Source organism: Chlamydotis macqueenii, chromosome 4 (assembly GCF_036417535.1).
Source record: "Chlamydotis macqueenii isolate bChlMac1 chromosome 4, bChlMac1.mat, whole genome shotgun sequence".
NCBI classification, from domain to species: domain Eukaryota; kingdom Metazoa; phylum Chordata; class Aves; order Otidiformes; family Otididae; genus Chlamydotis; species Chlamydotis macqueenii.
The window spans coordinates 19,653,601-19,678,307 of record NC_141559.1 but is presented as its reverse complement, the minus strand read 5'-3'; the positions used below and the strand labels follow the sequence as shown (position 1 = coordinate 19,678,307).

The window sequence follows — 24,707 nt, the reverse complement described above, 5'->3', positions numbered from 1 at the left end:
GCTGGATAAAAAGTCTCAGTTTTAACTAGGTTAAGACTGAAGTAACTAGGTGTTTCAAACCTTGAGCAGACCTAAAGCTTTAAGTTCCATATGAAAAATACGTAGCTTTTTGCAAGTGCTTAGTTCTGTTCATCCACAACACTGCTAAAACTGTATGTTAAACAGGACAAATTTTATACCTGACTACAAACACGGAGTAAAGTTCTTCTTACACATAGCACACAAGACTTCAGCCTAGGCAAATACTAGTTAAAGTCTGTAGTCCAGAGTGAACTGTCTGTAAGGTAGTAAGATGGCAGATATTTGACAACCAAATTCCCTGACAACAGAGTTGTCATGACCTGATGCTGGCAACATGTGACAATAAGGAAGCAGCAGCTGTACCACTCTTACACAAGGCCAGCTCTTAAGGACTGCAGTGATATTTTGTTCATCTGCACCACCAAAAACTGGGGACAGAGACAGATAGAGATTACACAGTTGCACAGAATTTAGGCAAACCATCTGAATCTATGCCACACCAGATCAGCTGGGGTGGCTGAAGAGCACCTCACCCAACTGACCCAAAGCAGCATGCTCAAAAACATTGCCTCCCACGCCTGTCCCAGTCAAGACTCAGACATCCCATGAATGAGTTCCTGACTCTCTGACTTATCCCAGCTCCTCCTTCCATTAACCCAGTTCTTGCAACTGAAAGCTTGTAATTAATACCCTTACCATTAAAATTCTGACTACTAAGAAAAATGGAGCTGCACTAGACATTAAGCTTACAGTAGTGTTCATGCAGGTTGCATCTGGGGGCTGCTTTTTAGTACTAAATTTCTGAAGACAGAACAAGTTCAACAAGTATAAGCAGTTTATTTCACCACGTACCTCACCAAAACCTCCAAAATATTCTCTTATTTTCTCCTCAGGTGTGTCAGGAGATAAGCCCCCAACAAAAATCTTTTTAACAGGTTCTTTTGTTTTCATGGCTTTAGCTCTTTTTGGATCAATGACCTTTCCATTCAGCTTATGTTCTTTCTGGTCCATTACCTGTGGAAAATTAAAACATGATCTTATTCACAGTTAAAGCTAAATGTTTTACTGATGTTTTGAGCAAGGCCCAGTTATTTTATACTTAGTTTTTGTTAATGCTGTAACTTCAATTTCAATACTTTGATTACAGCAATAATTTGTTGCACAAAACCGAAGAGGTCCATGATTTTGACCACTATGCACTGACAGATAGTTCTGACAAAGCCTTTTCAAGAGTCACCTGAAGCCACATACCACCCAATGGAAGTAAGAGTGCAACATTTCTCAGGAAGTACTTTACAATCCCATCTTCAAACCTCATGAAGTAAAGAACCTGTACTTTAGACATCACTAAAGGTCAATGAAAGTGAAAACTTTTCAGTGTGCTGTGTCAACAGTACTTTTAAAAAGTTAACAGCTAATTTTTGCTTGGATAAAGCCAAATCCATCAAAGCTGCTGGCTCTACTCTAGAGGTTCACGCTGCAGCTCTGGAATGCAAAGAAGTTGTCTGTAAATTACTGCTTTCACAGTAGTAGGCAACAGACATTTATATACAGTATTTTTGAAGTGCTTGAGTCCAGTAGCTTGCAGTACGCTCCCCTGCAAGCACCCAAAGCCATACTTTAGGAATCACTGCTGGTCCTGGCCACCACATTACGAGTAAGACAATTCAGGAAAAAAACACTTCAATAAGCATCTTAAATATATTGTATTCCAGAATAATCTTTAACAGATCATGTACAAACAACTATGCATATGATCATCTGAGTACTGTATCTTTGCTACCTAAAATTGAACATGTTGTTTCATTACATTCATACTACCTTATCTACGCTCTCCGATTCTTTGAAGAGTACAAAGCCGAAGCCTCTCGATCGCCCAGTGATGGGATCTAACTTCAGAGTGCAGTCTACGACTTCACCAAATTTAGAGAAATAGTCCTTCAGATCTTTCTTCGTAGTGTCCCAGCTAAGGCCACCAATAAACATTTTCCTGTTAAGACAACATGGTTAATCTGTTAATGTGTCTCACCCAAAATCCTGTACTGTCAAGTTCTATGAGCCCAGTTACCTAATGTAAGGAACAGCAGAATTTTATCAGTAACACCACACACATAGCCCTGCACTTTTTGAGAACTTGCTTAAATGATCCTGGCCAGATTAGATAAAGACTTACACGTACACAAAAGTTTTGCACCATCTTCTGCTGTAGTTGCTTACTCTGTTAGCCCACGAAACTACAAATAGTGACAAAAAGATATTTTACTACTATTTTGCATCCCCACCACAGGCTTAATTCCATTTAGTTATCTGTGGGGCCTCCACACAACTCCTTAGGAAAGAAACACAAGCAGAATAGATTTAGAAGACAGTGCAGTTAAACAGAAGCATTTATGTACTGGACTGGACGTATGCCAATATTAGTAAACTAAACCAAATAAAGTTTTGTCAAGTCCCCTTTCCCTAGAAAGCAGAAAAAAACCAAAGTACTGGATGGTCAAAACTTATCTTTCCTCACAAAAAGCCATGATATAAACACTTGGCATAATCCAGTAGAATCATGAGAACATCTTCTCAATATACTACCTAGAGGACCAGTGTTGCTGGGCAAACATGTACAGCAGATAACTCTGATCATGACTTGTATTTTCAAAAGCAGACTGGAAGCTTGGAATCATATCATGACCATCCCATCACACGAGCAAGCCACAAAAAAGATGAAAAATCAAGAACCACTGTGTCTCGAGAGAAAACACATCATGATTTGCATCAACTAAAAATCAAGCCAATATGCACACAAATGAAACATCTCTAGTTATTAGGCACAGGGCTTACGCACCCACTCAGAAGAGGCTTTGATTTAAGATGATCTCTTCTAATACTGATAAAGAACATTTTACAGTGGGCTCAAAACAAAAAGTATGATTCATTATGATCTATAAAAATGCTTTCTACAAAGCTTTGTCCATTTTCACTGTACCAACTCATTCCACAATCACATTCACAGTTATCGAAACCTGGAAAGCCACTGTAGCATGTGCCCAACTCCTCCACTTTCCAAACACACACAGCTATTTCTGCCAGTTGTGTAAAATCACATTGTACTTTCACAAGCCAAACTGCTCTCAAATCAAAAGCTGCTCATGTGAACTAACTCTATTGTGAATTAGCTGTGCTCTTACAGAAATAACAAGAGCATTCAGCTTCTGACAAGAGCATGCAGCTTCCAATAGATGAGGAGGTTCAGGAGCTTCAGGTGTTTCTATAAGAAGTCTTGAACTCTATAAACAGGAACATCAATTCCCCAATTTCCCATTAGTTCCACACTTCTCTTCAACAAAGCACCAAAAGCCCTTTCTAGTCTGACATCTTAGTGTCTTCAGGACCAATATGGAAAAAATGGTCCACACAGATAAACCAGCAGCCTCATTCAAAAGATGCTTTGTGTCCTTGTGTTTATCTATCATTAAGGTTCTTTTTTGTTTGTTTGGCTTATGTTTGTTTGTTTGGTTTTTTTTAAAGTGGCAAAACAGAACGCATGCAGTATCATACTCCTGACACATCAAGGATAGGATACTCTAGCAGTTACTACCAAACATACCTTTGCCACATGACATAAAACCCACCTGTTTTACAGTTAACAAGTTATTAACATTAAAATACAAAACTTGTTTTATAGTTATTAACAAACAATTAATATTAATATACAAACCTCTGCTTTATATCACTAAGTACATGACAGATCAAGAACATGAGTTTGACACTGACAGCCCTCTGAAGGATTTTCTTGCCACCACTGTGTGAGTCCAGTGTCAGAGTGGCAAAACATGACTGCTTCAGCTTGCCACTACACAAGTTGACAAACTACTGCTCTGCTGCAAAACTGAGGTCAGACCAAGGCTACAACACAAATGTGAGCACAACAACTAAGGTGTAGTGTCACAGTGCTGTCAAAAGTTTATAAAATATGTACATTTCCCAAACCACAGTTCAGCTGGTGTAAGTCACATCAGTACATACAATTTTCCAAAATAAATTACCAGAAGTGTACTGGGAAAGCTTTCAAACTTAGCTAAACAGAGCTTAGACATCACCATGACCAGGGCTTTGGCCTTCCTCCAGCAGGCTAGCCAGGAAGTTGAGTTGCCTGGCAGTTGCCAACATGTGGATTTCTCAAGTCCACAGTTCCCACCAAGGAGATCTGAGGGTATGAGAACCTGCAGACTTGTTTTTTTCCTGAAGACACTGTCTCTAATTCCTAATGCAAAGAAAACACCAATGTACCTGTATTCAGCAGCTACCAAAGATGTGTTCTTTTCCCTCTACTACCAACAGAGCTGTCAAAACACTTTGCTTCCTGTACAGCATTACCCATAAGAATTGACAGTTCAAAAAAATGACTGAACTAAACTACAAGTCAATGTATCCTACATGTAATCACTGTCCAGTAACACTGCACCACTCAATGACAACTTTTTCTAGGCTGCGCTGACTCAAAGAAGACGGTCTTCCTCATGAAAACCCTTTAATAGGTATGTATTCAAGGGCAAAAAGTAAAACACATGCAAACTGCAAAGGGAGTTAAAGCCATTACGAGCAGGTGAGAAGTAACAAAAACATTCTAACTTTTCACTAACCCTAGCAAAAAAAAAAAAAAAAAAAAAAAAAGGCTCCTGTTCTGTCTCCCTGCTCTCAGCAACACCCCAGTGAGAAAGACACTCGGGAAGGTTTCACAGCAAGTGTCTACAGGATACAGTAATCAGGCTTCTTTTATCCAGTTTATCTTCTGCCTTGATCAAAAACAGACCAGCAGCTTGAGTTTCTTATTAGCCTGACAGGAGACACCATAGAGAAGCAGACTGTCTTATAACTGCATTTACTATACGTGAATTTCACCTGCTGTATGAAAGCAACAGTGGCCCATGCCAAGCATCAGGCAGACACTTAGAAGATTAAAGGCTACTTTTGTTCTTAAGCTGTCACCCAAAGCAATCTTCCTTGCAACAAGTTTCATGAGAAGAGGAGGAATGTTTTAGGATGGGAAGAAGTCAAGGTGCCTCGTACCTCTCACTGACACACAAACTGAAATACCGTTTATGTTTGCAACACAGGGCAACACTAAGTGATTGCAACCTACCGCACATTAATTTCTAGAAAAGACATACAAAAAACAAAAACAAAACCCACCACAAGAGTTTGTAATTTGGCACACATCACACCAGATGTATGCCTCAGGACCAGTCACCGCCAACTGCTGCGGGATTTTGGTTGACAGCGGCATGAAACTTTCCCCACTTGACAGCAGCCATTTGGAACTCCGTTACAGCGCCGCTACGGCTAATTTCGAAACGAACTCGGAGCGCGGCATCACCCTCGACTCCCAGCAATGCCGAAGAGCAAACCAGCTGCCGACCCGGCTGCACTTTCCAAGGATACAGCAGACCCCTCCCCCCCCCCTCCCCACCTCGCGTTTAGGTTTGCAGCGTTCAGGTTTGCAGCGTTCGGCTCCGGGGCGAGCAGCGGCCCGGCTCGCCGCGGACCCTGCCGCGCCGCGGAGTCCTCTCCCCGGCTCCTCACGCCCCCGTGCTCCGGCAAACAAGAAGGCGGAGGTGCCCGAGCGGCGTCGCTCGCCCGCCCGCGCCCCGCTGGTGGCCCGCCCCCCGCCGGCCCGGCCCGGTACGTGACGTCGCGGCGGCGCCAAGTAAACAAACAGGGCGGCAAAAGAGGGGCCGCGCGGGCCCAGGCCGAGCCAAGGGGCGCCAGACCCCACCGCCCACTCAGGAGACAAAAGCCCCGGGGCACCCGCGCTGCCGCCGTCGCTCACCCCTCGTCCTCCTCGTTCTTGCTGGCGTCGATCTTGGCTCCCTCTGACTCGATCCCGCCGCCGCCGCCTCCCCCGTCGGTGCCCCCCGCCCCAGCCCCCCCCAGCCCCTCAGGCGGCTCCGCCGAGCTGCCTCCGGCGCCCGCCGCCGCCGAGTCAATGGCGAACTGCTGCTCCGACATGGCGGCGGCGCCGCCGCTGCGGCTGACCCGCGCCGGCCGGCCGGCGACCGCCCGCCGCCGCCCCCGGCTCCACTGCCGCTTCCCTGCCGAGGTCCCGGCCCCGCTCGCGGCCCCAGCGACAGTACGAGTGCACCGAACCTTCCTCCTTTCCCTGGCTTTTTTTAATGGCGCCGCCACCGACCCAACCTAAAATGGCGGACGGAAGGAGAGCGGCTGGCGCGGTCACGTGACACTGCTTCCCCGGGAGGCGGCGCGGGGGAAGATGCGAGTTCACCGGAGTTGTTGGAACTGTCGGTTAGAGAGCGTTGACCGCAGGGGCCGCGCCGCTCTCTCGGGCGGCCGCTGCGGGGCTGGGCACGGGCGAGCGGCGGTTGGTTGTGAGGCCGGGCGGGCCGCTCTCCGACCGGCAGCTACCGCGCACTTGCCCGACGCGACTCTGGGCATCTTGCAACACCGCTGGACGCTCCCTGGAGCATCCAGTGGTTGAAAGTACCAAAATAAAGCCTTAAAAAAAAAAAAACACCCACCCCAGAAAAGTAGTTCTTAAATGCAAAACATAAATTGCTACAGGCTGAAGTAAAACTTGACTCTTACACAAGTGCTTCTTTTGTGTATTAACAAATAGGTGTGATAGCGAAGTCCTGTCCGGAATGGCCAAAGTAAAGCAGTGCTTGCAGGCCCCTAGAGGCACTGCTGGTAAGGACAGCTTCTGCAGCCAGGTGCACTCCAGAAAAGTTGGGAGTACAAGTTCATGTATCTCCGTGGCTTGTCCCAGCACCCGTGCACTCTTTCTTTAGTTTATGGCCACCAGTGATCTCAGCAAGTCTTCTTGCATCCAGCCTAACTGGTAAGATGACAGGAACCTCCCCCGACTTAACAACCGCTTACCCATAGCAGTTATGCTATGCCACCCTTCTGTATGACAGGAGAAAAAACAAAATACCCAGCTGTCTGAAAGAAAAATAAACACTGGTTTAAAATTCTGGTTTGGAAACTTTTAGAGAGAAACCTCTACACAGACTACTCCCTTTAAAAGTTTGCAAGACCTCATCTGTGAATTAGCTACTCCATTTCACTTTACTCTTAACACGCAAGGCTTATTTTTGATGCATGACCAGACACTTGTGCCAAGAACAACAACAACAAAAAAAAGCCAACCATAAAAAACACCACTAAAAAACCAACACACCCAAAGAACAACCAACCACACTACAGCAGTCTGCTGCAATCCTTTGAGCTCAGGCAGAACATGTACTCTCACTCACCCATCCCACCTCTTCTCGTATTTGGAAAACAACCTGCTGGTTAAAGTAGTTTCCCTTCTCCAGCAATAATTTGTTCAAGCTTTTGTTATGGTGCTTGCTAGTATAGCATTTTGTTATATGCTTGCTAGTGAGACAAGGAACCTGTTTTCTGATCCAGTTGAGAAGAGTCCAGTACAAAATCTAACTTGCTGGAATATATCCTCACTTGTACAGAAATTGGTTGCTGACCCTGAAGTTCAAGAAAATGTAGTCTCCTGCTTGAAATTGGAATAGACAGGGAGGAATGGCTTTAGGGAATTAAGTTATAGCTTTGAGTACTCTAGAAACTGCTTGAAAAACCTTAGAAAGTGCTATCTCCCTCTCCAATCCCCCAAGCAGTACTATCAGCATTAAAAAGGTGCTGCTGTAGTTCGAGATCCCTCCCTCGATATATGAAATCGACAGTACTGTGCCACAGACCACCCTCTCCTCTTTTCTACAGCTCTCAGGAGACAACTCTGCCACCTTCCACAGTGATGCTAACTCAAAGCACTATGGTGCTCTCTTATGAGAAGTCAGGAACAGGAGTGGATTGTACTGACCTGTTTGCACAATAACCTTGTCTTGAGCCATTTATGATGGTACCAGCCCTTCTATACAAGCATAGTTACACCACTGTAAGCTGACAGCCAACAGCAAAACTACATATTCACTTAAGTAAGCATTTATTAGAGAATCATTTAACATGAAATTATACAAATAAAGTTTGTATAAACACAAGTCCACATTGTGTCATAACATGAATGGCAAAAAGAAAGTAAAAACCATAAAAGAAAACTAGTCGGCTGCTATGTACAGTTGGACACAGTTGTGTCGTACACTAAAAGTCTTTTACAAAATAGTCATTTCCTCTCACGAAGAGCACCCTTCTTTCACTCACGATGCGCTGCAAGATGGCTTTGTTGCAGTATCTCTACCTAAAAGCCAAGACAAAATGTATGTCAGACCTGTGCAAGTTACTACAAGAATTGTTAAAAGGTCCATTTTCATGAACTGCTTTAAGTCTTCTATATATTCCTTTCTTCACTGTTAAAGATCATATGCATATTTATTAAGGTAACAGAAGAGGTTTTGTTACCCACCAGTAATTTATCTCCCCAAATAAAGGCATTCAGCCCATTTAGGAACCTGCTCCAGAACACCACACATCCAATTTAGACTATTAATCAGTGTCTGGATCAGTCGTGTCGTTCCCCGCCCCCCCACCCCCCGAAACACTGCCAGAAGTGTTTCTGATTATTTGTTTATCCATCCAAACGACTGCTGCGCAAACACAAGTCAGGTTGATTTAATTCAAACAAGTCCACCTGCATATGATCTTTAATGTTTTTCCAGATTTAAAAGTTCGTTTTGGTTTGCAGATTTCACTATTAGCTATAAAAAGAAAAAAGCAAGCATTAAATCTTAAAGAAAACACACTTAAAATGAGGTTCCACAATTGAAATACAACACTAAACAGAAGACCAAATGATTAAGCTGTAAAGGCATTTATGTACTTTAACTCCTGTAAAAAACCATTTAAGTTAAGACACTTAATCTCCAAAAAGATTAAAAAAAGAAGCCAAAGTCTGAAGTTTTCCACTTTAATCTTTACGCTGGTACATGAAGTTGGAAGAGACCATACCACAGGACAGCGTTTTCTGGTGTATGCCTTGCGCTCTGCCTGCAACGTGCGACCCCAGAGATAGACGTGGTCAGGGTGACACACGGCCTGCAATGAAGTTCCCGCTGGCGGGTACAAACAAGGTATAATGTCAGAGTTAGAAGACAACATTCTTGTTTTCCTTAAGTTGTACCCATTTCAGTACTTTACCTGTTAATACTTCTAATAAGTTTAATTATTCCTCTAGACCACCTGGTACACAATGCAAAACAGAAAAACTCTTATGTTTTTCTGAACTACTAAAGAAGATAAAAATCACATTTTTACAAAGTTAAAGATCTATAGACACTGTAGGCAAAGCTGTTTTTTAAAAAAAAAAAAAAGTATTTTTTTAAGTTAACAAAAGCTTAATTAAAAGAAAAGTCATGCTACGCAAGTTTTTACTCTTCATTTGTCTATTGATCTTTAATTAGATTAGACATACTCAGAGTGGACCTTGCACTCATGTACACACCTGTTTCCTCAAGTACTAGGTACTGCTTTAGTACGGCTGGTAGTTGTTTTGGTGATTGCCGCCACCACGGGATGCCTTTCCGTATGTGCTTTGTTGACCTGCAGGTAACATGGGGGGTGGGGGAGGAACAACCCAGAAGCATTAAGGTTAATATCAGACAGTCTGAAAGAGACTGTTCCCATACAGTACACCAACACCAACTCATTCTGGTGTTGCAGAACAAGTTACGAAGAGAGGCCCCTGTTTAAAGATGCATGCTATTACTATCTGGAATGAGATCAAAACCACTTACCACTGTAATCTGTGTATCCTGGCCCATATCCGTAATTGGGATAGTTGTACCCAGAGTAGTCGTATCCTCCATAGCCACTGTAGCTTTGATCACTATAAGCGCTATTGTAGTTTCCATATCCTTGATCATAGTAATTATTAAATCCTTGATTCCAGTTTTGTCCCTGACCTAAAACCAAGTACAGCATTTATAAGTTACAGAACTTATTATTTCACTTCTCTCCTATGCCACTTCATCTAACTTTCTATGGCAATCTTTGTGCAGAACTATTACCTGGAAGAATCCTCTTACACGCAAGAACCCAAGAAAAATAGTTTTCTAAAAAGAACTGAGGCATATGGATATGAGAGAGGGGTCATAAGATCTTATCACCCACAACAACGTTAAGAGAAAGCCAGGTTGTCCTGCCCATGAAACGGCCAGGAAAAACAAAACACCACTCTGAAAGCATGCACTACAGCAGCTCCCTTGCAGCTCAACTTGCATTTTGGATCATTAATTGCCTGAACACCAAGTTATATCACAGGATCAGCTTTACTGCATTATGCAGGTTGTGACGGCTTGTCTTTTAAGACTGAGATGCATTAACCTATAACATAACAGTTGATTGCTTCTCATCTATTTGCAAGGTGTAGCAAAGTGGCTGTATTTCTCTTTAGCAAACAGCTCATAGTTTTTTTCCATGAAGCATATCCCTTCACATGAAATAACTGCAATACCTATTTAGCTGTGCTGTCAACTGCAGGTATATAAAAGCACCCTACACCCTGCTTGCCACTTCACCACTTGAATGCAAGCAGAGCAGGAAGAGATTCTTAAGCTTCCACAAGCAATCACAACCACCAAAATACCATTTGCTAACAGGCTACTTTCTACATTCAATTTCAACAGGAGATCTGCATGCAGCCTGAAACCTGGAGTACCTAAACACACCTTAGTATTTGGTACAGACACTTAAGCATTTACATTAATTTCAACATCCAAAACACTCACCCCGTCCACGTCCCCTTCCACCTCCTCGTCCACCAGATGCATTGCTTTTTCCTCCTTTCTGCTGCTGCTGTTGTTGCCTGTATACCTCTTTGGGCTGTGCTACTTTTATCTCACACTGTAAAGACAAAAATTCTTTAACTCATCAAGAATTTCAAGACCATTTTGTAAGCTGCTTTCAGGGAATCCTACAAAGATGGTCTATTTCACATGCCAAGAATGAGAGCTTCCATACCTTGCCTGAACCAATTTGATGGTATCTGCTTTCTAGTAACTTCTTTACTGGCTCTTCGTCTGTGTACGTGATGAAACAGAAGCCTCTCCTTTCATTTGTCTTTGTGTCCATAGGAAGCTCAATGTTTTCAATCTGAAATCAAAAGTACCTACGCATGAAATCTGTAAGTAACTTTTTATGCCACCATTTGTCAACCCAATGTCTATGACGACTGCTTCTGACAGCTATCAACCAGCCCACCACAAACACTATGGAACCATTAACATGCATATACTTTCAACAATCCCTAGTTTTACGTAAGCCTGAGCCAGCTTCTTCCTGACAAGTTCTTAGATGACATTATACTATACCTCGCCAAAAGCACCAAAGTACTCCTTAATCTGTTCTTCAGATGTGTCTGGGCTCAGTCCCCCAACAAACACTTTTTTTGGTGGCTCCTTCCCTTTTAAGGCTTTTGCCCTTTTAGGATCTATTAACTTCCCATCCAGTTTGTGTTCCTTCAGTTCCAACACCTAAGAAATACACAAGGAAACAAAGTCTCAGATCACTACAGTGCCACGGGAAGGCTTTGTGCCATCAATCCACAAGAAATCCACCCACCTTCTCCACACTGGCAGCATCCTTGAAGAGTACAAACCCAAATCCCCTCGACCTCCCGGTGACTGGGTCTGTTTTAATTGTACAATCCACAACTTCGCCAAACCGAGAGAGATATTCTGTCAAGTCTTTTTTGCTGGTGTCCCAGCTGAGGCCTCCAATAAACATCTTCCTGAAACGCAAGAAATACGTACAAATACACGTAAATACACGTGTGTACACACACAGTACGAAGCAAATGCCTGCGTAGAGTGTGGAGCACGGAGCAAGCCCGCTCGCGGCCGCTGCAAGCCGAAGGCCATCAGGAAGCCACCTCCAGCCGGCTCAGCTTCGCAGGGCCTGAGCGCCGAGCCCGCTGCTCCCGGATGCTGCGGCAGCAGCGAGGGACTCTCAGCAGCCGGCCCCGCCATTATACACGGGGCCAGGTCTGCACGCCTCCATAGGCTGCCGGTGATGTCGCGCCCCCGATTGACAGCTCCCCCTCTCCGCCCCACGGAAACTGGGTCACCAGCCCGGGACACAAAGGCGGGCGCGGCAATTGGCGTGGGGATGTGGAGGCCCCGCCCACTCCCAGCGCCCGAGCCGCCTCTCCTCCCCGCGCGGCCCAGGAGGGAGGGTGAGCGAGATGGAGGCACGACCCCCCAGGCCCTACCCGTCGTCCTGCTGGTTCTTGCTCGCGTTAATCTTGGAGCCCTCGGCGAATTCCTCCGGGCCGCCAGTCATCTCAGTCGCGTCCTCCATGGCGGTACGAGGGCGGCTGGGCTGCTCAGGCGAGCGGCGGAGACAGCAGAGACCTGTTCCGGCGAGAAAATGGCGGCGGAAGAGATCCAGGCACCGCCTGCGCCGGCCTTATATACCCACGCCGGCAGCCAATCAGCGCTGCCCTCTCGCCCAGAGCCGCAGCGCCCCTGGCGGCTTCCAGCGGGGTAGCAGCACCCGCCCGCCGCCGGGCGGCCGGCCTTCCCGAGCCCCAGGGCCACAGCCCGGCCGCGGCACCGGTACAGCCGTGCCCTACCGCAGGGCCTGGAGTGCGGCGGGCAGCCGCTATCCCCGCCCGTCTCGCCTCTCCGCGTGCTTGATGCTTCCCGCGCCCTTCCCGCCGCGGGCCCACCGGCGAGGCGGAGGTCCGTGCCTTGGGCGGAGACAGGCACCAGGGGACCGGGACAAGCAGACTCCGGCGGCGGGGCTGGCGGAGAGATAACGTGCAACCTAGAAACTCAGTCCAGGAGGCGGCGGGGCGGGGCGGGCGCTCTGGGGGCGGGCACTCCCCGCCGCCGGTGTCCCGTCGTCGTCGCCGCACTCACCTACCGCCGCGACCCGGCGCGGCGCCCCTGCGCAGCCGCAGCCGCAAGGCGGAGCGCCCGCCGCTGCCGCCGCCGCCGCCTTCACCCGGCGCGCCCCACGTGCCGCCCGCCGCCGCCGCCATGGGCGTGCTGCCGGTACCGGCGGAGGTGCGCGCCATCCTGTTGGACATCGAGGGCACCACCACCCCCATCGCCTTCGTCCAGGTGAGATCCGGCGGGGCCGGGCGGCAACGGCCTCCCCGCGCGGCCGGGAGCCCCGTTGGTACCGGCATCCGGTTCCGTTAGCGTCGCCGCTGTCATCACGACCCCCAGCACCCCGCCCCCGGCGGCCGAGGGGGGGATTGCTGTCAGCCCCAGTCCCCTTGGCCGGCACGGCACCCTGCGCGGGGCGCCGCTCCCGAGGCTGCCGCCCTGCGAGCTTCCGCCAGAGCCGTGACACGTTTTCTGTGTTTCTCTGAATAATGCTCCCGAGAAAATACTTCTCGTTTTACCACTCGCCCGCCTCTTTTGCGGGCAGGGGAACAGGGAACTGTTCAGGTCCAGGGCGGTTCCGTGCATTATTGTTCTCATTGGTACCTGGCAGTTGGAGTGCTCTCAGCCTCTTTGAGGAAAAGCCCACGAGCATCCCTGTTGCTCAGCTGCAGCAGCTCACCTGGATTTGCAGAGAGCCTGGAGTACTGTCTGAGGTTATCCACTGCCTTTTCCTTCGAAAAGGGGGTGCAGTCGGATGACTCCGCTGTCACTGGTGTGTGTCCTTCCTCCAGCATGCACAGGACCAGCACTGGGGGAGGGCAGCACAGAGAGCCTATCGAGTGTACATGAGGAGGGCTGTAGTAACAGCGCATACATGCCAGTGGCTTCCATTGCCTAGGAGAAAGCTTAAGACTATTGAAAATGTTGGTTTAGGTGCAGAAGCCAGGGGACTGGGAAGTCTGCAAGGCCAAGAGGAGGCACTGGGGCAAATGCTGTAAATATGCTATTAAATTTTGCAGTTCGGCAGCTGCTGCAGCACCCTCCCTCTTGTGTGTTTCACAAAGAGGGAGAAATTTGTTTGTACTTAAGACAATGAACGGAATTGTCTCTGCTTCTGCCATTAACTGTATTTCTGTGTGAGACGTTGTAGCTTTTGATGTTTGGTTTTTTTTTGCCAGTAGTTTACGAAGGTGCTTTGTGAGCCACATGATGCGCAGAGGGGTGGAAGGCTCTTGCCAGGCTTTCTAGATGTTTCTGCTAATACAGGTTAACAGATGAACAACAGGACCTACATCTTTTCTGTCCATGTTCTTCCAGTGCTCTTGAAGAAACTGCAGGTCTAGATGACATTACAACTGCCTCTCTCCCCATTATATCTTTTAATTTAAACAGTCTGAACAGCTCAGATTTCTTACTAAACATCTAACACAGCAACGAAGTTGGTTATATCCACCTTGAATCCATTTTGCTGTCATGCAAATAACATATAATACGCCTGAGACCATTTCCTACCCAAAGTTTTCTCTTTTGCTGGGTCCACCCTGGCAGAGAAAGGTGGGGGGCAGGAGACAGATGTAATTTGATAAAATACATGCCCTGGGATTTGCCAGATTTCCTGTAAAACAGCAGATTGTCCCTGAACTTTGTGGCAGTTTGCATGCACATTGAGAGGAAATTTGACTCGGGTCGCTTGAAATCCTACAGGCGCTAATTACAGTGTGCTATATGTCTACTAATGGTAAAAATACCACCCTTTACTCCGTGGTAAACCTTTATGCTGGGTTTAACATTGCTGTGATCAGTTGCAAAGGCTTAGGAGGGCTTTTGAGCTGTGTTTGCTGATGGCTGTTTCTCCGTCCTCCCAAGCTGTATTGAGGCAGCCATATCTGGGGCTGGACATTCCCGAGGAGCCCAGCAGTCCGGTGGGTGATAGTGCCCATCTCCCTGGCATGTGTGGGAGATGGACAGAGCGATGGGAGCTGTGCACAGGCAGACTCAAGTCCCCCAGTAGCCAAGATAAAAGAGAAGCTAGTGAAATTTTGAAGGTTAATAACAGCCCCAGTTAAACCTATTCAAGAGTCTGCAGTTGCCAACTTTTGCTGAAAGCTGAAGTCTTGGAGATGGAGGTATTTCCTTGCAGGATGCAAGGAGTCTTTCTTCCACAGAAACTCATGGCCCTTTAAACTTAGTACATCATTACCTGGGATCACTCCTGACATCCATAAACTGTCTGTCCCACTGGCTGTTCAGCACTCTGGCTGTCACATGGCTGTCCCCTCTTGGACCACAGACCGATGCATTTGCCAATGGGCCAAGGCTTTTACCCTTTTAAAATCCACTGAATCACAGAATAAACAGCACTTTTTGAGCCTGTTTGGTAGTTTTTCTTTGCCAGCACAAGAGCATGGAACACTGCTTTTGGAAAGCAATTGGGACCTTTTGACATCCAAGTTGTAAAGGAAGTTAAACCAAGTCAGCAGGTCGGTTGCATTTCCCAGTGGATACTCTTTAATTTCCTCAATGATTTAGAAGACAGTTTGAAAGCAACTAGGCTCAAATACAGGAAATGAGAGAGTAACTGGAGGTATTACAAGACTGTTGATTTCCCTAGACAAGTTTTTTGTAATTTTCTAGGCGTTTTTGAGAGATTTTCCTTTCCCCTAAATTTACATTGTTTTTAAAATATACAATGTTGAAAAGACAGTATTGGAGTAATAGAAAATCTTGCAGTTCTGCCACCACATCAGGCTCTCAGTACCACCATTTTCTTAATTCAGTAACAAGTTAAAGGTGACATACAGTGAGGAGAAAAATATCACTGGCCATTTTTTGAGGAGAGGCGAGCTTGCGTTACTTTCCTCCCATCTCCTCGCCATCCCAAATTTTTTCCAGTTAAGAAAAGCTTGATTCTGTACCTGAAGGAAGGAGCTCCCTGCCCTTTCCGTTGTCCTGAGGCTCTTCTCACACCCAGAGATGCTGTCACAGAGGCTGCCTGTGGCTTCTCAGCTGTGAAACACCACTAATGAGAGTAATTTGTAATTATTTCTGGTTGCCCTTGGGATCTCTGGGAAGGTTTGTAATTGTCCTGTGGCACTTTTCCCTAACCCCTTTTAATTTTATTTGCAAGACTGTCCAATGGAGCTTAGTGTCGCTGGACTAGACTTTTCTTTCTAAAACGGTCATCTAGCTCTGGTGAGAAGTTGAGATGTGTTTTCAGGGTGACCTTAATTAGGACAAGCACCCCATTAAAAATAGAGTAGTATAACTTGTCAGTTCAGAGCACATTCAGCCTTGTACTCCTCAGCTGGTGGGAACTTGGGGTCACATCTGCCATTTGAGATATTTTTTTTGCAAGCCCAGGGGAAGTTATCACCCACCTTTCCATCCTGGGATTTAAAAGTTGCAGCTGCATAAGCATTTGTGCAAAAAACCCACCTGCACTGATCTTGGCCCAAGGTTGGCTCTGGCCTGTGACCAGGCAGTCACCCTTGGCAGGCAGTTTCACAAGCTGCAGTACCATAGGGGAAGCTCAAGCGGGGAAAATAACCATACACACCAACACATGCAAACAGTTGCTTTAAAAGCAAGTCAGCCTTACCTCTGCCAGGTTAAAGGAGCTGCCTGTTTTTCTTGTGCACTGCCAGGAGACCTTGTTCCCTTACATCAAAGACAACGTGAAGGAATATCTGCGTGCTCACTGGGACGAGGAGGAGTGCCAGCGGGACGTCGGACTTCTGAGGAAACAGGTTAAGTAACGGAGCTACGCCGTGTCTCTCTGGATTTTCACAGCATGCCGGAGACTTCAGGTCACTCGGACTCCCTCAGTCAGCCAACACGAGCCCACACTTCTCTGCCTCCCACAGAGGCTGGTTGCTTTGGTGGGCTGATTCTTCCCCACCCAAAGCCTGAGGTTGTGCTCAGGGAAGGGCTGGTGCTGGGTAGGCAGCAGCTCAGCTGTTTCCCTCAGCTCACCTTGGTCTTAACGGCCCTTGAGTGGGTGTCGAACCATGTCTTTTCAGCTTCATGCCTGCGCTGTGCCCTTCTCTTGCTGAATCTGCTGCCTGGGGCTTCTAGATGCCTGTTTGGGAAGCAGCGTGGAGGGATGGCAGGGTACTTGTTCTGCACAGGGCAGCGTATCCTGGCTCCATATAGGGACGCAGCATGAGACCTGTGGCTGTCTGAAGCCAACAGACGTATTTGTTTCTTTGCCTTAATTTCAGTAATTAAATACTTAAGCAAGTATCATTCTCATTACAGTATTTACAGTACAGATATGGTAGTGCTAATTGTTGGGTTTGGAAAGTACAATCCAAGCAAGTGTTTCTAGACACTACTGAAGTCTGAATTTCCTCCTGAGGAAAGCGTTCAAACAATGTTGTAACTCTTTGTGTGAAGAGCAGCTGAAGCTCTGTCCTGCACAGAGATGCATTGATGCAGGTGTTAGACCCCTTTCCTAAACTGAGATGTTGAGACCTCTTCCCTCACCTTTTTTTTATCATGGATTATTTCCAGGCTCAGGAGGACTCCAGCTTGGATGGGGCTGTGCCAATCCCTTTGGAGAGTGGAAGTGGGGAAGAGGAGATGGAGCGGGTCATCCAGGCGGTCGTAGACAACGTGCACTGGCAGATGTCTCTGGACAGGAAGACCACAGCACTGAAGCAGCTGCAGGGTCACATGTGGAGGGCAGCCTATGCAACTGGGCACGTCAAAGGAGAGTGAGTAATTGTGTGTGGGGTTAATTGTGTGCCCCTTTCCCTGGGGCAGGTATGGGGTGCACCTTTCCTAGACATCCATTAGCAGAATAGCTGTGTAAGCTATTCCTGGAAACAGCCTCACATACAAATGCAAATAAGATTACTACCTTGGTGGAGAAGCCAATACATTTACATTCTGTCATGGCTTAAGCCAGGCCACTGCTGTCCTGGAGCCAACTGCAGACACTTTATTTCAAACTTGATCATGCTGTGAAACACAAATTGCTTGAGCTTAATCTTTGTATCTAGGGAACCAAAAGCTTACAGTAACCTCGGTACTGACCAAGTAGTCTCAGTCCCCACTGGGAAGATGCCGAGTGGGTGAGAGTGTTTCTCCTTAAGGAATAATCGACAGGTACATGCTGAGGAACAGCCAGTTCTCCAGCTACCTAGGCAGAGTCCATAAAGGAGACAGGGTCTGAGAAACAGAACAAAGTAATGGCGGTGTGACACAGGGCAATTCAGCTGCTGTGACTGGCACAACTTTATTCCGCATTAAAAATTCAGAAAGTGTCTCAAGATTTCTCTACAGAGATTTCTTGGTAAACCAAGAGACTGAGGCACAAGTATGAACTTCTTACAGTTCTCCATCTTGAATATTTTATCTCTGAATTGCACTCACATTTTGGAACAAGCCTAAATAAGCCAGGGGTGCAGGGTCAGGTCCTTTCAGTTGTTTCCTCTTGCTTTGTCTCTTAGCTTTCCTACCTTTCCACTTCTTTTTGTGTTCAAGCTCCTTTTTATGTTTCAGCCACAACACAAGGGTGCATAAGTAAGGACAACTGGAGTTAAACCTGATCTTCTTATTTAGTGCGAGAGATACTTGTTAAAACTATGCAAGTTCCTAAGGAAGTAAAACAAATCCTTAAGGTCACAAAGTGTTTTGCCAAAGGAAGAATGTGGAAGAAGAAAAAGAGCTCATAGAAAAATATAAGCATCCACCACAGAAAGCAGCAAAACCCAAAAGCAAGTCAAGGGACAGACATCCTGTTGGTTTTCTTTTCAAAAACAGGGCTAATTGTCTTATAGTAGCCCAAAACATGTGGAGCTAGCCTTGCTGCTTGGCAGCACCCAAGGACTGAGGTCTCTAAAGTCTCCCCCTCACCCAACTGTATCTGGCACATCAGTGTCTGAAATCCAAGCACTGAACTCAGCACATGAAAACATGAGAGTAGCTGGGAGTTTCTGCAGGTGCCGTACAACCTCAAAATACTTTCAGCTGACACGAGAGACATTTAATAAATAACTATGGAAAAAAATTAACTACGTTTAAAAAAAATACATAGCATAACAAGGTCCTGAGAAGGTGGCCAAGAAACTGGAGATGAAGAAAGGGCCACTTGATTGCTACAAGTCTGCAAAACTCAGTCCAACACCTCCTTTTGCATCTGTTTCAAGCCCTCTTTCTTCAGGCATTCAGGTGCTCAGCTCCCCTTTTTGGGGCAGTATTTTTGGGCCTTGGCCCAAGTGGCCACACAGAGCTGTGTAGTGCAGGTGGGAAGGCTGCGATTTGGATGGGGACGAAAACTCAGTTCCCTGGGGATCGTGTCTCCTCCAGCTCCTCTCTCCATCCTTCTGACACATCAAACCCAAACTGCTCTCTGCACTTCTGAGCTGTTGTGGCCTTTCCTTATCAACCATGTATTATTGAGGAACTTATTTTCAGCCTCACTTTGTCCCTCTTGAGCATCCTCTAGCTTTCAGTTTCCTGCGGTACATGGGTCATCTTGTAAATGTCCTTTGCATACAAAGAGCTTTTACATACATGTAAGTGCAGCACCGGAGAGGTCTTGTGGTATAATGAGAAGGCTATGAGGGAACCAACAGACACGTCTGTTAGCAGTTATACAGCAGTTGCCTTGGCTTTGGTCCTTCTTCCCTCTCTCACAGCTTCGCTTCCTGCTGCTGGGCTTGTCCTCTGGCAGCTACTACCCAGGAGTTAGACAGAGCTCACATTTTGAGACTTGTCAGCCCATTGCTAGACCTTCCATTGCTTGCCTTCCTAGCACTCTGAAAGGCCAGAAGAATAAGGAGAGGGATGCTGCCGCCTAGTGAAAGGGAACTGGATTATCCTCTGCGGTGCGCTTAAGCCTGGAACACATCTAACCCACAGGTAGTACTGTACAAGCTGACTGAGTTGCTGAGTAGCTCTGACCTCAGTCCCTTAGGGCACACTCCTTTCGCAAGTTCTTGTCTGGCTTCAAACAGTTTGTACAGTGCTGCTCATTTAGCTCCTGCGGCTGCAACCTCCTCTCAGCTCCTCCCTGCGCATGGTCAGAGCCTGAACCTGTGGGATGGGTTTACCCCATACGGATGCAGCTTACGGCCATAGCTCTTACGAACAGGGAAACCTGTGTACCTTGCAAGGCAGGTGGGATTCAGGATGCAAGAGCCTGTCTTCTCTGTCCTCCCTGGCAGAGAAAAGCAGCGGGATGCATTTTCCCCAATATTTCCTCCACTCTCCAAATTGAAGGGGCTGGAGAGACTCTTGCTGAATGGCTGAAACAGCTCATCAGAGTGGCTGTCTGTGTAGCAGTGAATGAGCTGCTCAGTTGGCTGGAGCTGAGAATATATCACTTGTTGAAACAGACTCCCTGCTTGCAGAATCCCTGAGCAGACTGAGAATGAAGTCCCCGTGCAAACTAATGGGACAGTTGTCACAGTGCTTGGCTAAAGGTGTCCCTCCAGGTACCTCTGGCTTTTCCCTTACCTGCTGCCCTGTTTTGCTCCAGAATCTTCGAGGACGTGGTTCCAGCCATCCGGAAGTGGCGGGAAGCAGGGATGAAGGTCTATATCTACTCCTCAGGCAGCATTGAAGCCCAGAAGCTTCTGTTTGGATACTCTACAGAAGGTGATATCCTAGAGGTAGATAACCTTATCACCTTCCTTAACAGCTTCTCCCTTTGCAGAGCACTTCCCTCCCACAACTACCCTTGCCACAATGCTTTCTGAGTAGAGTCTGGGACAGGAAGGTGGGGTAGTGGGTTTGACCCGTGGGAGTTAAGCTCGGCCAGTTGAGTATGCTAGCATGGCTGCACTGACCCCCTGTTACTGTGGTAGAAAGGAAAGGGGCTGTTTTGCTCAGGAGTGAGGTTAAGCCCTGCTCTTCAGGTGGCACTCAGCAACGGCCTTTGCTTTTATCTCTCTTTCAGCTCTTTGATGGCCACTTTGATACCAAAATAGGCCCCAAGGTAGAAAGTGAGAGCTACAGAAGGATTGCCGCCAGTATCGGGTGCGCCACCAACAACATCCTCTTCCTGACGGATGTCCCTCGAGGTAGGTGGTTTGCCAGTCCTGCTAGCTCTCGCCTGTGTGAGGGAAGCAGGTGCTCTTTACATGCGTGCTGCTGACTTGTCACAAGCACCCCAGAAGGGCTACAGACCACCTTGCTTAGGTGGCATCCCCCTGGCTGCTGCCATGCTCCTTCCTTGCACATCCAGGTTCTCGCACAGCAGTGGGATATCTGTGAGCAGCGCTGCAACGAGGGAAAATAGGTCAAGTAGAAAACCTGCCCTTGCACCAGCAAGCAAGGAGAGACTGTTAAAGCAGAGTGGAGCATTTGCTGAAGCAGTTGGCATGCCCCATTTGCAAACAGGGTCAGCGTTTTTTATGACCTATGCTCAGGGGAACAGATGATATCTGCTGTGCTGCTACATAGCATGTGTGGTGGCTGGTTCTTTGTGCCACTTACCATTACAAAACATTGCTCCTGGTCACAAGACTTGACCCCTGGAAAGCCAGGCTCGGGAAGCTAATTTAATTTCCTGACTTTGCTGGAAACATCTTTCAGACAGAAATAGCAGTGGGTTGTGATCTCAGTCTAAGTCAGCTCTGTCCTCAGGAGTTAGCCCTTACCTCCTCCCCAGCCCTGGGAACAGAGCTGGTGGGAGCTTGCGGTTACCTCCTTTTCCCTCTATCGTTTCCTGTGGCCTCTTGCTGTGCTTGGGGAGCGAAAGCAGCTTGTGAGAAGCGACTCCTGAAGGGGGGTGTTGGACTCGCTACCACAGGCCAGCTTCTTCACGACAGGAATCGAGCTGCTGGTGTGTGCTGCTTGCACGGTGCCATGGATAGCCATCAGCTGGGAGAGGGGAGGAGATGGTGAGGCAGCCAGTTCCTGTCCACTCTTGTCACGCAGCAGCTACAGTCATCCACAGCAGGTCTGCCAGGAGCTGGTCCCTCTCTAGAGCCCTGCAGCCTCACGCATAAACGCTTCTCTCTCAGTCTCAGCCTTTAATAGCACTTTAGTGTTCTGGGGCATCTTCAGGCCTTAATGACTTTCATGTGGAGAGGTCAATAAGCACATCTCATCTCTGCTCTCCTCACCTCTGTTTCAGAAGCCAATGCAGCCGAGGAAGCGGATACTCACGTGGCTGTGGTGATCAGACCAGGCAATGCAGGACTGACAGATGATGAGAAATCGTATTACAGCCTCATCTCATCTTTCACTGAACTTTTCTTGCCTTCCTCCACTTAGGGAAAGCGATGCTCGCACAAAAGACTGTGCTTCACCTGAATTGTCCATGTGTAACATTAGGTAATTTTGTCCATAATCAGATTTTAAAACCAAATCCACATCATGTCTTGGACCTGTGACTAGTGCAGGCAGGTATGTGTGGAGTGTGGTGTGAAGTCCCCTTTGCAGTAGGATGGAGGCCTGCAGCAGCCAGCTGGACCTGGGAACCGAGTGACGAACAGCACCCACACGCCCTGCTGTTCCTCCCCTTTCCTAGCTAGCAGTTAGATCAGGGGATGCTTCCTTCAGACTCAGACATGGAAACCTGGTGCTGAGACATCCTGCCATGAGCTCCATCATTTCTATTAACAGTCTGCAAACAAGGTGTATGTCCCCCTGTCCCAGAGAGACCTCAAGGGACTGTGAGGGAATATGAGCATCTCCCTGCTGACAGAGTTGCTGACTAAGTCAGAACTTTCAAAGTTAGCTGGGTTAGGATGCCCAAAGGAAAATGCAAAATGTGGGCTATAATACAGTAGGTTTGGGCTGCCATGGAACAAGCCAGCTCTTGCTGCAGGCAAGCTCTTTAGACGAGGAACAAATTAAACCTTGGCTACGTCCACAGCAGGTCTAGGTATAAAACAGAACAATTTGCATATGGAAGCTGCTTAGAGCTACACAGCCAGCCTACCACAATGGAGTATATATAAATACAGCTTTAAAAGTTAAATTCTAGACCCACCTCACTGCTGCATCGTGCTATGGGATCCAATCTCCCTTAGCACTGACCCGCGGAGCTCCTTCTCAGTAGCCAACATCACCCTGTCACACCTTCATAGCACTGGTCAGCTGGGAGCAAACCTTAACAAACTGCTTCTGATGGACATATCCTGCTGCATTTAATGGGAATTTAAACTTTGACCTTTTCACCCACCCTACCTAAATTGTGCCAATTTCTATTACATGGTCATGGAGCTTTTCCTAATGTAGTAAATAAAAACACAACTTTCCTTTAATTTTGTTCACTCTATGCCTGTATTTAGCCTTCCTGTCTATCACCAGTGATCCCAACACCTAAAGGCAAATCTCTTTTTTAAAACCTGTGAACACTTTGTTTTCCTGCTTTCACCCTCCACCGTCCTAAGGCAGCCAATCCTGTCCTGCCAAGGAAGCTATATTACCTCCCTGACCGTCTTACAATTTCAGTAGGGGCTCAGCGGGGGTGCAGGAGGGAGAGCCACAGCTAGGTTATACCTAGTAATAGTGGAGGCAGAGGCAGTCTGAAACCCCAGTTCCCTGGGGCTGGCACTTCGTGCATGGGTGTCCCTTGCTACTTACTCATTCCTGCGTGGCTGTGCTTGAGCTTGCCCTCACGGATGGCTGAAACAGAATACTAATATGCGTGTTGCATTCCTGAGCTCTGATCTACACCTACAGCTGTCCCTGTTGAGGGAGGCTGCTGTGTAAAGAACAAGCAAGAGCAGGGCATTGGGGAAGGAAACCACATCATGCTAGCATTGCCCTTCTAAAACTTTGATGGTACCAGGCAAGGCTGTGCGATAGCTACTCTGGATGCCTTTCTGGGCTGTGTAACGTGTGATCCTCCTCCTAGAAAGAACCTGCTAATTAGTACTGTTACAATAAAAGTATCTGCATGGCTGAATAGTCCTTGGCTTCCTTAAGTGTTAATTTTAATCATGACACTGTAAATACTCACCTTTTGTTTAGCCTTTGCTATCAGAAAGCTATGCATGGGGTAGGGGACAAAAATAAAACTCACTTTCTCCATAAAAGCACTTTATTTAGTGGTCATGTTTCAGTGTATATCAGTTGTCATTTAGTTGAACTGAAATGTGCTGTTTGTTAGAAATACTCTAAGAAATGTACAGAGTTATCACGAAAAACCTGAAGTTCGGTTTGCATTGCATATAGGAAAAGAAGAGAAAGAAACAAAATCACAAACATATTTTTTTTCCTTTGATAAAATTACAAAATATAAAAACCATAAACTGAAAGTATTAATTGATTTTTAAAAAGTCACAGTGGACTATTTACGGTAAAACACCCTTAAAACAAATTCCTATTTTGTGCTCCATATGCATTGAGTGTTTGTGCCTGTGTAAGAGGATCCCCACCTGCATCTTCTCCAGGCTGTCCCCTCCTGCCCTCACCCAAGAGGAGCTCCCCGGATGGGCTGCAGGGGAGCCCTGCACCTTACGCTGCTGTGCCCTTGGGCCACACTCAGCACATCCCTTCAGGAAAGCTTCCCACTAATGACACAGCTACAGAAGGCCTTCCGCAGTCCAATCTGCAGACAACCATCCATTGGCTGGAGATGCTCTGGATTTATAACACAGCTGCCTGAGAAAAAATTTTGGCCCACAGAAGATAAGTAAAGGGCTAGCTGAAAGCTTTCTACTTACACTAGTTTTGATAGAAGTTTTTCTCAAATGTTCTCCTTTCAGGAGAGGCCTCTGACCTTTGCAGAAGACTGAATGCCCTCGTGCCTTTTCCCTCTCTGTCAGAAATGCCGCGATACGATACGAGTTCCCCTTCAAATGCCTTTTGCCACTATTTTAATTTCTGCTTATTTTTCTGCAGCTCAGACAAGATGCAAATCTAAGCTGAGCCTGACTTGCGGAGGAAAACAGGAGCGATGTTCATGAG

The 24,707-nt window shown here is 47.0% G+C and overlaps 4 protein-coding genes across 12 annotated transcripts in view; 1 reads left to right on the top strand and 3 right to left on the bottom strand.

Moving 5' to 3' along the window:
* HNRNPD (heterogeneous nuclear ribonucleoprotein D) overlaps positions 1 to 6,036 on the bottom strand; it is a 10,259-nt gene extending 4,223 nt beyond the window's left edge. For 4 of the 8 annotated variants that reach the window (XR_015258399.1, XM_086746390.1, XM_086746388.1 and 1 more), the window contains exons 1-3: positions 5,843 to 6,036; positions 1,843 to 2,011; positions 874 to 1,035 (exon numbers count right to left, since the gene is read on the bottom strand). Coding sequence is in view for 7 of the 8 variants with exons in the window: in XM_086746390.1 (XP_086602516.1) it covers positions 874 to 1,035; positions 1,843 to 2,011; positions 5,843 to 6,021 (510 nt within the window). In the remaining variant the exon portion in view is untranslated. The other 4 variants (XM_086746389.1, XM_086746394.1, XM_086746393.1 and 1 more) reach the window with 4 other exon arrangements.
* Positions 6,037 to 7,973: 1,937 nt separating this feature from the next.
* Positions 7,974 to 12,400, bottom strand: HNRNPDL (heterogeneous nuclear ribonucleoprotein D like). 2 transcript variants are annotated; one of them, XR_015258380.1, is made up of 9 exons: positions 12,209 to 12,400; positions 11,560 to 11,728; positions 11,310 to 11,471; positions 10,960 to 11,091; positions 10,728 to 10,842; positions 9,735 to 9,902; positions 9,443 to 9,540; positions 8,950 to 9,053; positions 7,974 to 8,242 (listed from the first exon to the last, which is right to left on the bottom strand). XR_015258380.1 is itself a non-coding variant. In XM_086746216.1 (8 exons), exons 1-7 carry the CDS (start codon positions 12,295 to 12,297, stop codon positions 9,470 to 9,472), a joined length of 906 nt encoding a protein of 301 aa, XP_086602342.1. In that variant the 5' UTR covers positions 12,298 to 12,399; the 3' UTR covers positions 7,974 to 8,242; positions 9,443 to 9,469. The 2 variants fall into 2 exon arrangements, 1 of the variants encoding a protein (XP_086602342.1); XM_086746216.1 differs by lacking the exon at positions 8,950 to 9,053 and having other exon boundaries at positions 12,209 to 12,399.
* Positions 12,401 to 12,531: 131 nt separating this feature from the next.
* Positions 12,532 to 23,841, top strand: ENOPH1 (enolase-phosphatase 1). The gene is made up of 6 exons (XM_086746217.1): positions 12,532 to 13,064; positions 16,478 to 16,579; positions 17,346 to 17,548; positions 20,320 to 20,452; positions 20,740 to 20,863; positions 21,922 to 23,841. The coding sequence occupies exons 1-6, from the start codon at positions 12,981 to 12,983 to the stop codon at positions 22,059 to 22,061; spliced, it is 786 nt and encodes a 261-aa protein (XP_086602343.1). The 5' UTR covers positions 12,532 to 12,980; the 3' UTR covers positions 22,062 to 23,841.
* Positions 20,894 to 24,707, bottom strand: part of TMEM150C (transmembrane protein 150C) — a 35,111-nt gene continuing 31,297 nt past the window's right edge. Inside the window, exon 8 of the mRNA XM_086746202.1 lies at positions 20,894 to 21,665. Within this exon, the coding sequence (XP_086602328.1) occupies positions 21,501 to 21,665 (165 nt within the window). The 3' untranslated portion in view covers positions 20,894 to 21,500. The remainder of the gene's footprint in view (positions 21,666 to 24,707) is intronic.